Source organism: Melanotaenia boesemani, chromosome 13 (genome assembly GCF_017639745.1).
Source record: "Melanotaenia boesemani isolate fMelBoe1 chromosome 13, fMelBoe1.pri, whole genome shotgun sequence".
Lineage (NCBI taxonomy): Eukaryota > Metazoa > Chordata > Actinopteri > Atheriniformes > Melanotaeniidae > Melanotaenia > Melanotaenia boesemani.
In genome coordinates this window covers 14,558,458-14,574,648 of record NC_055694.1, presented here as the reverse complement: position 1 = coordinate 14,574,648, position 16,191 = coordinate 14,558,458, and the positions used below count along the sequence as shown (strand labels likewise).

The window sequence follows — 16,191 nt, the reverse complement described above, 5'->3', positions numbered from 1 at the left end:
CACAAATGGGCACATAGTTGAATTTGAATAATTTTTAAAACTTTTTTTAATGGAAGATTTGTCTATAATATGCTGACAGTCTTGGATTACATTATATGCAAGTCTCCATGATGCTCAGAGATGTTTGAATGCAATATCATGCAAAAGAAGAGTTACAGTACCTGAGAAGTGATCCTTCACAGGAAGGAGATGATCACATGTAGAGTGTCAGCAAAGCGGTTGAGGTGTGTATCTGTGGGGAAGCCTTGAACTCAACATCATTACTTGTGCTCAAAAATAGTTTATTTTGGGAGCTGTCAGACTGAGGTTAAGGAAGGTGTTGAATGTGGTCTGTGGTTTACTGCATGTTCCTGTCAAGATTTAAATGAATCATCTTTGGACACATCATTGTTTATCTTGGAATAACACGTCAGGGTTTGAGTGTTTAGTGTTAAGTTGTCCACTGTGCCATTTGGAATATGTCTGGATTCTTGTTGTCTCCATCTAAACAGCTAATCTTCAGGTTCAGAACAATTCTAACTCTTCTTATAGCCCCCACATTTAGTGTGATTCATTGATATGATCCACAGATATAAAATAGGAGAAGCTACCTAGGCACCTTTGGACAGATTTAATGTACGTCTGGGTGGTTGAGGGTAAGTTTCCGCAAGTTTCACCCCACAGTGAAAATCCCATCTTGGCTCCACTCAGCTATGGCGCTAAGGGTGAGTGTGAGGATGCACACACTCCACAGTTCATGAACAGTATGTATGTACAGAACAGAATGTAAATATGGCCCCATTGTTCACTCCTCAGAGTTCATGTTTGTTTTCATAAGTAGATGCTAGTGGAGCTTAGCCAAACAAGGTTGTCTCTGACCTGAACTGTCTATCAACCCTGTCCCTTGTTTGATGAAATCCAAAATCACTGTACACTTCTGATACAGTGCAGTCCAAACACAAAGGTGAGACTGGATTAAAAATGTTTCAGATAACACGATAATGTCCACTGGTGTATGAAAGTTACTTTCCTCCACTTAGTTTTTTTCCTTTTCTCTTAGTGTGTCACCATCCTCAGAAAAAAATAAGTCTTCCTACCTAGTTTTAGCAGACGGTTATGACAGGGAGAGGAGACAAGGAGGGGTGGGGTGTGTCTGTGTATTTCACGGTATGATGATTGAAGGCCTATATTAGCACTGTGAGAGTTTATTTTTTTACCTCTCCACCTCCTAGATATTCCCTCCATCCTGTCGCTCTCTTCATTTCAGCTTTCATTTTGAGTTGGGGCATGTGCAGAGAGTTGATGCATTACTTTATATTAACAGCAGAAAATTACATTCTTTGCTCTTAGTGTTAATAATCCCTAAAACGAGGGTTTTCAGGACATATAAATTATTAATTGAATTGCTCCTCTAAAAGGTTCCTTCCTTTGGCATGACCATCTCTTCACTGAGGATTTGCTTCTTTTTTTTTGCTTCAGCTGTAACATTCTCTGGTAAAAGTTTTGGACTTCTCTGTCCAGTAGAAATAGCTTGAGATGAGTAAGCATCCAACAATACAAATGCAGAGGAAATTATGGATTGTGATTATTTGTCTGAGTGGTGCAATTTCATCGGGGCAAAGCATCAACTCGTTGCATGATGCAAATGCAATTCTGGAAATCTCTTCTGAGACACCTGAAATAGGAGCAGTCACCATTCAGTCTTTAGGGATTGGCACAGGACAGTTGCTTGATATGCATTTTACTGGTAAGCTTTCAGTGTTTTTCTGTTTGCTAGCTCTTGTACAAGAATGAAAATCTTACAGTTTGTTTCTTCTTGTCTGTTATGCTTTGCCTTTGCTGTCTTTGTGAAGAAGAGAATGAAAATGAGCAGTCCCAAATGGTCGTAGGAAAAAAGATGGAACAGACAAAAGATGAGTTTAAAGAGGTGGGGGCAGGTCGAGAAAGGAGAAATGCCTGGAACAGGAGAAAACATGCAGCTACAGTGGAAGCCACTGCATATAGAATAGTAAGATCAGACAAACACTGAAATTTAATGTGCTGAAAAAGAAATTCAACGTGATTGAGCATAATTTCTGGCACATTCAGGTCTTGTTTGGGTCTGTTTGGTTGTGTTTTTTCAGCCCTTTGGTTAATCCTGTCTCTGCTTTCCTGCTGCTCATTGTAGGCAGGTTTGGGGAAGCCACTGATGGGCTGGAAAAGGCGTGGAAAAGAAGAAATGGCGAGCAGCACTCTCATGGCTACACTGAAGGAACTTCATGCAGACAAGAAAAAGCTGCTGGATCATGGAAAAACACACGAGGAAGAAGATGATGATGAGGAAGATGAGGATGAGGATGAGGATGATGATGATGATGATGATGATGATGATGATGAGGTTTTAGTTATTTTGTACAATTAAATCTGTTATTGAATTAACATTGACCACCATTGTAGTTAATAGAGCCATTTTCTGCTGTCTGAGCTTTTATTGTTCTATGTGTTAGGAAGAAGAAGAAGAGGAGGAGGAAGAAGAAGAGGAGGAGGAGGAAGAAGAGGAAGAGGAGGAGGAGGAGGAAGAAGAAGAGGAGGAGGCAACTGAGCTTCCCAGCAATCAAACAGAAACAGACTCCTCTATTTCAGAGCCTCCTGCTGAGTGTCAGACTGCTGACAGAGAAATCAGCTGCAGAGGCATCGGCCTGACCCTCCTGCCGGTCTTCCAGAACCCGGAGATCACAAGGCTGGATATGGCAGGTGTGTATCAAAGATGTTGTCATTAAAAAATAAAAGCAAGCATGTCTGTGCCTAATACTAAGTATAAAGCTACAGAAGATTTAATTAATTATCAAGCTTAACCTACAACCTGACCCCCCCGCCCCAAATGACACAAAATTTGTAGAACAGATGAGTCTTATAACACTCATGTCTATGTATTCATATGACACATTATTCCATGTGATTTATCTCTAAAGAGAACAACATCAGAATCCTTTCTCCACAAACAATCCTTGGCCTGCCATACCTGGACACGTTGGACCTGAGCCAGAACAAACTAGATGATGAGTCATTCAGCCAAAACCTTCTGTTAGTGAGTAACGCTGCTTTTCTCAGACAGGTCGCTGCCGACCTGCTGTTCCAGTTCGGCTGGCTGTACCTGCAGCCAGTAGCAGTTACAACTGTAGATTTCTTTTCTCTGTTAATGCTCATGATGGATGTGTGACCTATGATTCCTTAAACATGCTGCTCCCCTTTCACCTTCAGAAAAAGAAAAAAATCAAACCAGATTATTAGGAGAGCCAAAGGAAAAGACAAAACCAACACAAATGTCTGTTTTTTGACCTGATCCAGAAATTTGATGTTAATTAGGCTTGCTGCTCTGATCATCCAAGGAAAAAGAAAGGCATTTTAAATTATTAAAACATAAAGATGCTGATACTGTTGCCTCACACTGATTTATGTGTAAGTTCATCATTAGGCTCAAAGTTAAATTTTACTGACAGCTGGTAAGTTTAAAGCTTCAACAATAAAAACCCAAACTAAAACTGTATAAAATAATAAACTATGCATCACAGATTCATGTGTGAACCACTTCTACAACCACGGAGCATCTGCAGCTTACTAAATGTGAATGAGTGAGTTTTATGAGCCACTTTGCATCTTTTAAAATAAAAAAAGCAGATCTGATTATTATAGAGTGCTGAAACTGCATTAACAGATCCCTTCTAAGAATAACCTCTGGTATAACCTCTGAATGATCACAGGCCAAACTATGATCCCGACCACACCCAGGCAGCCACCGCTCTCTGACCAATCATTATTCATTACCACTGATATTCTGTCACGATATTGGCTGGACAAACCTGTTGGAAAACAGCTGCACCCAGGGATGTGATGAATAAAAGGAAATTATTTTTGGAGAAATATTTTTTCCTTCATTTTCAGCTCACATCCACATAATGACAGAGGACTGATGGACTGGCTGGAGGGACACTGCAAAGATCCCATCCAGTACTTTTATTCACAACAACCACCACAGCAGCTCTCACTAACAAGCCACTCAGAGTGGCTTTACTAAAAATACAGCACGGTAAATGACATGGAGGAGATGCACAGAATGGAAAAGCTTTCATTTGATGAATTTCTGTAAACTCAAGGGCTCTAAGACAAGTGTCTGTTTATTTAGTTTTAACATCATGGCCCATTAAACACTTTTTTTTCTTTGTTTCATGCAGAACTCAACTTCTTTGAGAAAACTGTATCTAGATAATAACCAGCTCACTAAGATCCCAGCATTACCACCTTCTCTGGAGGAACTCAAGATTAACAGGAACAAGCTTAGTGGACTCACACCTCACTGCTTCAAAGGTACAGCGTGTGTCTGTGCAAATGAAAGAAACACAAAACAAAAGTCCTGTGTGAAGATGATGATATTTATCATTACCTTTTAGGTCTGGTAAATCTACTCAGTCTGGGGCTGGAGGAGAACATCCTTCATGAAGGCAGTGTGTCACCTTCTGCTTTCAGACCACTGCGGATGCTTGTAGAGCTGCAGCTGGAAAACAACCGATTCCGTTTCCTCCCGCTGGGTCTTCCTCGCTCTCTTCAGGTGTGCTGTTGTTGCATCCTGTTGAGAGAATTATCAAAAGTAGCTTAGATCTGCTGCCATCAGGGTGATATCAGATATCAGGAGGGAGTGTAACTTTATGCAGAGGTGGACAAGTAAATGATTTTGCATTACTGACTGAGAAAAAAAAAAAGTAAGTCTCCCCTTTTCAGTTTATAGTAATGCTACCTACCTGAATCTCTGTTTGGAAGTAAAATCTTCAAAAACAGATGAGCGTTATGTAAATTTACAACTGATGTCCCATGTGTCTTTTTAACTTAAAGGTTCTCAAAATGAGTCAAAATCTGGTTGAAGAGGTGACGGAGGAGGCACTGAAGCTCTCCATTCATTTGAGAATGCTGGACCTGAGTCACAACTACATACATGAGCAAGGCATTGCTACCCGTGCCTGGACCCGTCTGAAGTATGTCCATCCATCCATCCATCCATCCATCCATCCATCCATCCATCCATCCATCCATCCATCCATCCATCCATCCATCCATCCATCCATCCATCCATCCAATTTTATGCAGTTCCTAAATCAGCCACAAGAGGGCAGTCTACTCTTGCTTGGAAACCTCAGTTTGTGCCTGAAGCATTTTCATTTTGAAATAGCACATTCTCATTGACATGAAAAAGGTTTTCAAACAGAGCAGCAATAATTTACATTTCTTCCCATCATTATCTGAGGATGGGGATGATTTTCTCTTTGTTCCATGTCCATCATTGGTTTAAGTAAGTCTTTTTAACAAAAACATTTATTTATCTTTTCTTCTCCTCACTCTCTCAAACACAGACATACACAGGCTATGTGTATATCACACAAGTTATGACAGCTGACTTTGTGTACTTAGACGAGCAGGCGTGTGATTGAAAGCTTGAGGGCAACTTTGTGCCTGTGTCTGTGTGTTTGTGTGTTTAAATATAGTGAATTCCGGTGGGTTTTACTTTGCTCCCTGGGATCCTTGTGAACCACAGTGGGAGCTTCTGGGAAAACTGAGGAAGAGAGAATGTAAAAGAGGGAGTGCTGGAAAGGCAGCTGTGGGGACTTTGTGTGAGCTACATAGAGGACAAAGTTATAAAGTTTGAGAGGGTATAATCAGAAGAAATTTGACAGAAGAAATTTTCAGATCTTGTAATCATAGATGGAAAACAAAAAAACTCTCAGACATGACGGTTCACTGAAAACCATTTAAAAAGGCTCTCCAGAGTCTTCATTTGACTTCTGACTCCAATGATATTTGATGCTTGGCATTTGACCTCATTAGTAGTAAATAGTATCCCACTGTCACTGCTGGCTTATTAGCTGGTCCTCTGTTTTAAAAGCTTCCTTCAACTCAGCATAGACACCAGATTCAGTAGTAAGAGTTGCATAAAGTAAGAATTTTCCCCTTGTTAGTATTTTCTTTTATTGTGCAGACTTAAACTAGCAAATGCTTGTTGGTCCACTGTTGCAGAAGTATTTGCATCCTGCAGATTGAAGCAGATAAAGAGTGAGAAACAAAATGAAAAGTACATTTCTTAATGCCATGTGCTGGATCTAGTTAGTGGAGTACCTTGGCCCCTGCAACGGAGTCCGTGTTATTGTTGCCTCCTGCAGTGGTTACAGCTGGCTGATACTGGAGCTAACAGGGAGCTGGGGACTGGAGCTTGGATCTGGGATCTATCCCAGGCAGACCTGGCAAACTGCTGCCTTCTTAATGCTGTTTATTGTGGCAGACAAAAGTTTTATTATAAATATGCAAAGAAATGATGACTGGATTTCCACAAGACATAAAGCTAAAGCTGGCATATTTCTTTAATATTTAAAGAAAGAAGGATACTTTTTAATTTATGTCATTTAAAGGTTTTAAATAACAAATAAGTAGAAGAGCCTGAAGCAAAAGTTTGGGCCTCCTGCCTGGCCAATCATTAGAAACACTCCCTATGGCATATGTCACAGCTTGTTAATGATTTTTGTTTTTCTTGTTTTTGGAGCCAGCCCTTGCTTTTTTTTTTTTTTTTTTAGATTTTGTTTAGGAGAATTTCCTGCAAAAATCCTCCAGTTCTATAAGATTTTTGGGTTGTTTTTCCGGGACGTCTGTCCTTATATTTTCAGCTTTCAGCTTGCACCACTTAAACCAATACAAAGTGGATTTTTGAGCATGTTTGTGTAGAAACCATTGTCTTTCCATCTTCAGCCTTTTTTAAAAATAGATGTTTGCTTTTAGAATTTACTGCGATTCGTTTGAATTCATTGTTCTTTCATACCAGTGAAGTGCCTCTATTGCCACAACATAAACCCTGGACATGACTTATTCACCCCTATAGTTAACAGTAAGGGAGGTTTTCTGTTTATCAAATTCTGCGTCCTTATTTTAGCCAGAAAAAACGTTGCTCACTGCAGCCAAAATGATTCATTCTTCATCAGTTGGGTCGTGGTTGGTTTAACCTAAAGATTTCCTTTGAATGCATCATCCATTAGTTGCTTTTATGCAGGTTTTGCTGTGCATCACTTCTTAAGAGTTTATCAACATGTTGATCATTAGGTTACTTTTTAGAGCGCTAATCAGCTGCTTTGAGGCGCTGATGAAAAGTATTTGTTGGGACAAAGTTGTCAGAGTTTTTAGAACCCTTTAAACTTTGCTTGACTTTGTCTTTCCTGGTGATGGCTGAGAACAAGCCATCGCTCTAACAAGCTAATTATTGTCTAGCTTCTTTATCTGAGAACTCAAATCTTTAACTTTTGCTCAATCTAAAAAAAAATCATCCATTTATATGATTATTGGGGCTGACTCTATTGTTCTGTAGATGTCCTTAAAATTATTGTGAAAGTGCATTTATCATGTATGGTATTTATATTGACTTGCTTTGTATATGTTGTTAAAAACTTAAATACAGTTAGTCTACACCCAGTAGTCAGACACTATGTTTAAATAACAGTATTTTTCTTACATATTTTAGCTTAAAAATACCATATGTAAGAATTAGTGACATCTAGTGGTAAAAATGAGCGTGGCAGTGACTTCAAATTCGCAGTTGTGAATGGACGGTGGCCATCAGTGTCCAAAATTCTTCCACACATAAACATATTTTTAATTGTGAGTGGATTCAGTGGCGTCAGGTGCAGCGATGGCTGCACTTCAGGTAACTGCATACAAACTGTACATGTGTACTGTCTGCTTCTATTTGCCTTTTTAGGTGTTGCTTATCCTAAATGGTGCTCCAACACCTATGAGACAAAGCTGACAGTCAAACTCAGAGGGTTTTCATTTCACACAGAGTTGTTTGTCCATTCAGAGACACCGTTGTAAAAATGGTGGCAACATGACATCTGCCATAGACAATATGCAGATCTATAGCAAACGGAATAAAAATACAAGTTATTTTTACAATAACATGTTATTTTAGGGGTTTAGATACCAACAGAAACTGTTTTAATGATATATTACATTGATTTTGTTATAAGCTTCACCACCATAAGTTTTAAATCACATTTTGAATGCAATGATTTTTCTTGAAACAGTTATTTTCCTACAGTATTGCTACATCTATTTAGGTAAGAGGTCTTAATACTTTTTCTGCCCCTGCTATCAGTAGAGTCTGATTTTTTGTGTTTATCCAGGTATGTTCATTTTTGAACCTAATCGTGCAGTAGCATACAAAAACCTCCGCTTTAGCTGATTCCCCTCAGTTGCAAAACAAGCAGACTACACCTTTAAACAGACAGCTGAACAAAATCTGTAATCACAGTCACAGGCACACACCTGTCTGTTCATCTCCTGGTTCTTTATGAACATGCCAGCTTCAATTAATGTCTTTACCTCCATATCTATTTCCTCCTTAGTCAATCAAAGCTCAGCGGTGCACATCTCTGCTGCCCTCCAACAGATCTGACTCAACACTCCACATGAAAACCTAGAGGATGTTTTTAATTGCTTCCACCCATTAAGGTTACATAAACACCCATTCTCCCATATGCCCGACAAGACAAGATTTCATGGATAATGTGCTGTTTTTACTTAATGCTGCCAAACATTTTTAGCATGAAAATAATAGTAATGTTAATGTTTTTTTCTTTCTATTTCTGCATGTTCTACTTCTTAACATAACAGCCTTGTAAATAGGTCATGTACTTAAAAATACCCAGTGCCACTACACTAACAGTATTAAAAAAACTGCTAAAGTTATACATCATTTTTATCTATTTTGGTGTTCAGTCTGGTGGCAGTTTTAGTGGATCAGATGCTATTGTTTTTGTCCACTTAGCTATTATTAATTGTGTTGGAAAGCAGGCTTTTGTGGGAGATCTTTGTAGATTTGTCACTGTTTTGTTAGCTCAAATTAACTTCATGTTTCGGTGATCGTAATGCCAAAGATGTCAGTGTGTTGTGCTGTGATGTGTCTCAGCCTGATTACAAGCCTGGGTTGAAAACCAAGGCTCTTTTTTTGTCTTTGGCCTAGCAAAAATTGGTTTTGTGTTTATGTAATAAGCTTACATAAACAGGAAAACAAGCAGTAATGAACACATCATTGCACACAATCACTCCAAGTCTGCTACAATATACTGATGCCAAATCAGATCCACTCGATTTAATTGAAATAATCTTCTTTTCAAATTTAAAGATTTCCTTTATGGTTAGAAGCCCATTTGTGATGGCAGCATGAACAAAAATACTCACAGTCAGCACACAAAGCACATCTGTGGTAAATTGTTAAAAAAAACTCACTGTAAATGAAGTCAAATATGCTTCAGTCTGTTTTCAGCACATATGACAAATGGCACAAAAGGTTCCCAGATATTAGTCCACTTTAACGTATGCAGCACACACTGAAGTGCACATGCTGCTTTAATAAATCTGAAGTCATGTCCTGCCTTCATTCATCCATCACTTCACTTTTAAGCCCAGGCTTGGTCTTTCTTACTGACTCTTGGCACAGCTGCTCTGCCTGGCTTACCTATCCTGCTTTAGATGCCAAGGTTTCTCAACCAGCATGTCTACTGCTGGCATGGTGGGTGTGGCACAGATGGAAATGTGTGTATTTGTCAGCATTGTAATTGTGTCTCTACTCTTCAGGACATACAGAACATCAGCTAGATTACACCACTTTGCATGAAACCATGGGCAGCCATAGTTGAGGCCACAAAAACATGTGGCTTGCTACTTACCGCTTGATTAACATTTTTTTAAATGAAGTAATACTGCGTATTAGTCTTGCAGACAGACTGTAAATATGTGGGGTTGCTTTGTTTGAATGTACAGCTTATATATTTGAGAGTGAAGATTATGAAAGTCGTCTTGCTGCACCTCTGCATCTGTCAGCAAGTTTATTTGTCAGTGTACAATAGTGTTTCTGCTTCACATCATGCTGCACACACACTAATGTGCATTTGTGAGCGGGAAAGCGGAGAGTGGAGGACTTTAAGAAGAGAGTACTGTGTGTCCCTCTGCTCATTAATACCATGTGGAGCTCTAAGCAGTGGCGGACTGCTGCTGAGTTTGGCAAAGTTTTAGAATACAAATCAGCTGCACACAACTGGTCTGAACTGGTGTAGAGACACAAAGCGGGTGATATATTTCAGGGTTTCATTTTCAAGCGGAAACCCATTTAAACTTCATTTTAAACTGCAACAATGTGTTTGGAGGTTAAAGGAAAGGTGTTTCTAATGTTTGTTGGCATGTGTGCTTGTATGTTTTGAGTTAAATCTGTTGTGCTCTCTCCCCCCTTGAGTTTTAACTGTCCGTAAAACATTTATGATTTTACTGTGATGTTTTATTGCACTTTTGTTAAGCAAATAGGAATGTCCACCACTGGACTTACAACAGATTGAGGAGAGCCCAATGTTTAATTCAACCTTACTGTTTTACCCACAAATGATCGGAAGTAATCAGAGATTTTATGGATTTTTATGATTACATGTATTCTGCTGCATGTAATTTCAAGAAATAAAAATTTTTTTGGTTTATTTCAGGAAGTATTTTGCTTCGAATATCTCCAGTCTTCATAACCCCTCAGTATCCTTCTCCACATTGGTCCTCTTTTACTTGACTGTATGGTCATTTGTTAGCCACCTGAGTGTTTGCTTAGCATGGTCAGTGAAGAGCAGAATGTGAATTTCCTTTCTTGCTGTGAACTGTGTTGTAAACTCACCACAGCTGTTTAGTGATTTTCCAGCTCCTGAGCTGTATCTTATCCTATCTCTACAGCCATTCATTCCGTTTTCCTGCAAATCTAACCTTTTCATATGCCTTGTCTGTCAATAACTCCACTCAAACTCTCTTCTTTCACACATTGTGACCACCAGGGTCTACTATTTTCTTTCTGGGTGCTCCTAATTATAAAGTATTGCCACCCCAGAGGCGCTATTTTGGAGTCCAGTAACTATAAAATGTGAGATCTGCCGTGAAAAGTTTTGGGCATCTGTTGTTTTATTAAGCCTTGAGAACTGTGTAGGATTACATGACTGTTTTAAAAGTTATGCAATATAGTTTGTCCCACATCTTTGGGGATAACGAACATCTGTGAGAAATTTCATGATAATCCATCAAATTGCTGTTGAATCATGTCCGTCTGGATCAGGGAGACCGACTGACTGATTTTCCAATAAAGCAGCATTTAATTTCCCATCTGCATGGCTAAGACCATTTATTTCTAATTTGAGAATAGAGTAATATGACTCAGACTGACGTCTGTTTTTTTTTTTTCTCTTTTTTTTTCTTCTCAGGTCCCTGGAAACTTTGGATCTGTCCCACAACAAGTTCACCTCTGTGCCAATGAATCTGCCTCGCCCTCTCCGTCAACTCAGCCTCCACCACAACAACATCAGACACATTCCTGCCTTCACGTTCCGTCACCTGAGACCCGGCCTCCAGTCCCTACATCTATCCCACAATGCATTGGGCAACGAGGGCGTGGAACAATTTTCTTTTGTTGGAACTTACCGGTCACTGAGTGAGCTGTTCTTGGACAACAACTACCTGGAAGAGGTTCCTGGATGTGTCAGACAGTTTAAGAACTTGCAGGTGCTGAGATTGGACAACAATCGGATCAGGTAAGGCTACTTTTAAAATGTAATTTCATTTTAATGTTTTCCATTTCTGCTGGTGTAGCTTCCTCAGGAGGTGTCACATTTAATATCTTTTGCAAATATAAACTGCATATGAGGATTTCACAACTCATATGTATTTATTTTTTCTGAGGACAAATTCACCCTTTTTAAATTTAATTGTATGTATGTTGTGGTTTCAGGATGGTGAGGAAGTGGGGCGTGTGTCACCCTCGTAATCCTGGCTCCACTTTGGCTTCAGTCCACCTGGAAAATAACCTCCTGGAAGTGGAAAAGATTTCCCCAAATGCCTTTTTCTGTGTCTCTGACACCCAGGGACTGGTCCTCTATCCACAGTTAGAGAAACAGGACAGACATATATAAACTGACACACACACACATCCTATCCACTGAACATGAGTGAATTGACATGACATACAGCCACAGTTTTGTTTCTTTTTTCTCATTAGTGCATCTTGGAATAACTCATTAATTAAATATAGTTTTCTGGAAAAATAACATTACCATGTAGCTTGGTAAGTCATTTCATCTCTAAACCAATTTCTCCTGTTTTCTTTTAAAGCCTTGAATAGGGAAATGGCTGGAACATTTTGGCATGCAAAAGAGAAAATATAGAATCCACACAAAACTAAAGGAAAATACTTCTTAAAATGTGTAAGGATAGTAAATTACAGAATCTGAATCTGCTCGAAACACAGGTTTAAATCTGTCTTTCCACTTAAATTTGTGATCCTTTGTGACTTTTACAACCGAAAAGGATTCATTTCTGTCTCCAGTCTAAATCTAAAATACTAGCAGAGCTTACAGGGAGAGCCTTTAATCAGGTATAAATAAAGTCAGGGTGGGACATGGATACAGATGAGTCATCAAATTTAGTCTAAGGCATCCATAAAAAGTGAATAAATTTCTAGTGACACAGTATGAAGCTAAAGGGATCATTAAACATCACAATGGTCCCCCATCACCAGGGCTCCAACATAAACATCCACAACCAGCTACTCAGTAAGCATGCATAGGGTCACTCTGACTGTGAAGGGGGCCTCAGTCAGGGTCTCTAAACATGCAGAGTAGACGTCAGTCATGGCGGGATTGTGTTGAGTAATTGGGGTGCAAGTTTGTATGGGTTTGAAGAGCAGAGAAGCCAATTATAGTATTTGGCCAAAGAGTGGGGGAAATGAGAAAAAGGTGAGGAACATGTCAGAGTAGAGAAAAACTACGAGAAGAACAACACACTGGGTTTTAGGACACAATTGAGCCATTGTTCATAGGAAGTCTCTAAGCTGATGGTTAAAAAATAAAAGGGAAAGCAGCTCATATCTAGCTGAGTCCAATGAGATGTGGCCAGAAGACAGAAAAGGAAGAAGATTTGAAACAGAAGGAAGACAAAGTGGGTAGGACAGACAGCTAGAGAACATTCTGATCTCTTTCCATTTAGAAAAAGAAACCACCAGCACTCTTGATCTAAAGATCTAAATGTTCTCTTTGCCTCTTTTATATATCAACCTCTCACAATGCACCGCTTTGGAGCCTTTAGATAGTAATCATCTCAGCTGATTCAAACATGCTTTAAAAATGGTAGTGAGATATGAGTGGGTGCATTTGTCTCAGCAATGGCATGCTATGGGGAAAAATGAATAAGGAATGTGAACTAAATATATGAACAGTTTAATTATATCCACTGCTTTACATTGGGTCTTACATGATAATACAGTGTTTCACTCTGGAAAGATAGATCTAACTCAATGTTTCTTGACCACTGATGCAGTTTGAGCATTCATAATAAAAAGATGGAAAACTCTTATTAAATTGTAAATCCACTTGTAGAAAGACAACACATTTCACTGTTTATCACTTACAGTAAAGGATACAATAAAATAACAAAATGTTGAGCCATGTTCATTGAGTAAAGTTGTAATTTATAGATGGTGCATTTGCTGTGAAAAGGAGTTGGCCGGAGGTTTAAGGTTTCAACAGAGAGCAGTTTTCCTGCAGCTCTAAATGAAGAACAGAAGGTCTCCTGCAGACGTTTGACTTACAAACTTAATATGAGGGACAGAGGGTGAAGCTTGGCTATTGGAAAGGAGATGCCGATGTGGACTATGTTAAAAGAACACATCACACATATTGTTGTTAAATATTTTATTGTACTGTATCAACAGACACGTACACACATTCACACTTCTCACTGTCTGTGCTTAGGCATGTAATCACATGTTAGCTTTCTGCTCTTAGCCCTGTGCATGCGGTGCAGCCTCCATAATTGTACAGTCATTTTGTAAATAGCACATTACTGTCTAAGAAACTACACATTCACATTTATACTGCAGTTCCTTAACATTACAGTCTGAACCAAAGCTTTGCACAAAAACAATTAAAAGCTGCATCAATTCTCTATTTAAACGCTCCCATCTTTGTAGTTTCTACACAGATGGCTGGCTTAGCTCTTAATCCTTAAACAACTCTCCACAGCTACCAGAAGGTGGATTTTATTTTTAATCTGACAGGCTTGCCACCTCTGTGCCATCCATCATAATATGTGTGACATGGCTAAACTGTCAAACTGACATCTCTTAATGCGCAACAGATGTTTTACATTGCGTCAACCTCAAGCCAGATCTCGTTGGTAAGTGGTTGACCGTAGAGTGGTGTCAAGCTTTTCTTCTCTTGTGTACTATCTACTGAGCTTCCTGTGTTTGTTATTGAATTAGAAGTTGCCGGTGGCTGATAAACTAAAAACCTCCTGCTGCACACAGAGTAAAGCAGCTAAAGAATTCTCTGCTTGACTCATGATCATCAAAAAGAAACAGATTATATGGTGTGAGGAGGTAGAGAATGGCTGGAGGGTGCAAAAGTGACAAAAGTTCCTTCGATTTGACTGAGTTCCAGTGTTAAGGGTCAACTATTCAGGGTCATTAAGAATGTGCTTACAGCAGAGTGTAGAGGAGGCAACCACTCATCCGCCCTCATGTATTCATCCTCAAAAGCTAACACCATTAGGCTTTGATGGAACAAAATCCCATCATAAATCAGAAAAATAACATTTATTTTATTGTCTACCCTCTGCTTCAGTCAACAGTACACTCACTTCATGGCAGCACCTACGCAACAGAAAGCAAGTGGGTGTGCTAATCTCTAGAGACACGTTAGTTGTATGGGGCAAAAGAGTTTAATTTGGATGCCAAGCCCTCCAGCTACAGACCAACACCATAATCAAGTGAACCACAGTGAGAGAGAGAGACAGGCACACAGAGAAAGACTGAATCTACAAAATGACACAAAGAGAGGAAGCACAGAAAGAAGGAATGTTATCTGCAAAAGCCTTTATCAAAACTTTAGTTTTTGCCAATAACTGCTGCAGGGCACTGGTCAGGCTTGCATGCTTTCTCCACTTTTAGAGCGGAAAAATAACTTTTAATTAATCAGAAATACTGACAAAAGTGTCAATGTCTGCTTTTATTTATGTGGATAGTAATGCAAGTGATAATGATTTTATGCTAATTGTGGAGGAGCTGCACAGCTAAAGTGTGGAAAAGTGTGGAAAGCTGCAAACATACCTGCATCTGTGCAAAGCTGGATAAGTTCCTAGAAGGAGTGGTTTGCCAAACTTGCTGCCTCGCTCCGGGTGCTGGCAATACAGAGGAAATCAGAGTCACTGAAAAAAAAAGAACATTTCATCCTGCCATAAATAAGGAGAAAACATGGATTCCAGAGAAGGATTCAAGCTGAGACTTCCCTGGAAGTATGTCCCGGGACTTTCTAGAAACAGTTTTTTTTTTTTGTTTTTTTGTTTTTTAAATACAAACCAAGAATGTGAAAATTGGTAGAAAGTCTTTAAAATTCTGTAGAAAAACCTACCCTTTCCCCAAAAAACAATTTTTGCTTACATCAAAATTCACTTTGTTTTCCAAAAACTCTTGGCACACAGCTGATGATGGGGGGATAAGAGGATAGATTAGTTGGAAGAACAGTTTGTTTTTTAATGTGAAATTACAAACTTGTTTTAGCCAAAGGCTTCCTTTTGGTTCCCCTGATGAAGCTTAAGCAGTGGGAATCTTTTTGGAACTAAAATGAGAAGGGTAACATCATCTCAGACAAACAGCTACACAAAGAAAAGATTTCAGTATGTTCATATTTAATAAAGCTGTCTTGCAGCTGCTGAAGTTTTCTTCTGGGGCTCGTCCCAGCTCAGTGACACCCTAGTGATCCTTTTTTTGGGGACTCATTGTGGAAAACAAGCTGTACTTTAATATCACAAGAGCTAAAACGTCAAAGTTGTATTAAGTCAAACTTGAACTAAAATTTATTATAGACTTTATTTTTTCTTAAACTCCCATACGCATGCTGCTTGAAAGCATTAATTAATAGGCTACCTATCAAACAAATACAAGCCCATATTTCATTCTCCAAAAGAGTTTTAAGAATTGTGAAGAAGACAACTTAAACAGACTAAAGTTTTTAACCAACTGTAAGGTGATAGTGAGGTGTGGCTTTGATTTAACTAATCACTGTGGTCATTTAAGTTCAGTAACATGGTAAATATTTCAAACATTATAACATTTGATTGTTGTAGATATGATTC

General features: G+C 39.0%; 1 protein-coding gene across 1 annotated transcript; it reads left to right on the top strand.

The window, feature by feature from the left end:
* Positions 1–1,858: 1,858 nt before the first annotated feature.
* Positions 1,859–14,047, top strand: si:dkey-32e6.6 (extracellular matrix protein 2). Its single transcript, XM_042004366.1, has 9 exons — positions 1,859–1,987; positions 2,147–2,356; positions 2,466–2,712; positions 2,931–3,046; positions 4,191–4,323; positions 4,407–4,564; positions 4,846–4,985; positions 11,271–11,597; positions 11,795–14,047. The coding sequence occupies exons 1-9, from the start codon at positions 1,859–1,861 to the stop codon at positions 11,973–11,975; spliced, it is 1,641 nt and encodes a 546-aa protein (XP_041860300.1). The 3' UTR covers positions 11,976–14,047.
* Positions 14,048–16,191: the final 2,144 nt, after the last annotated feature.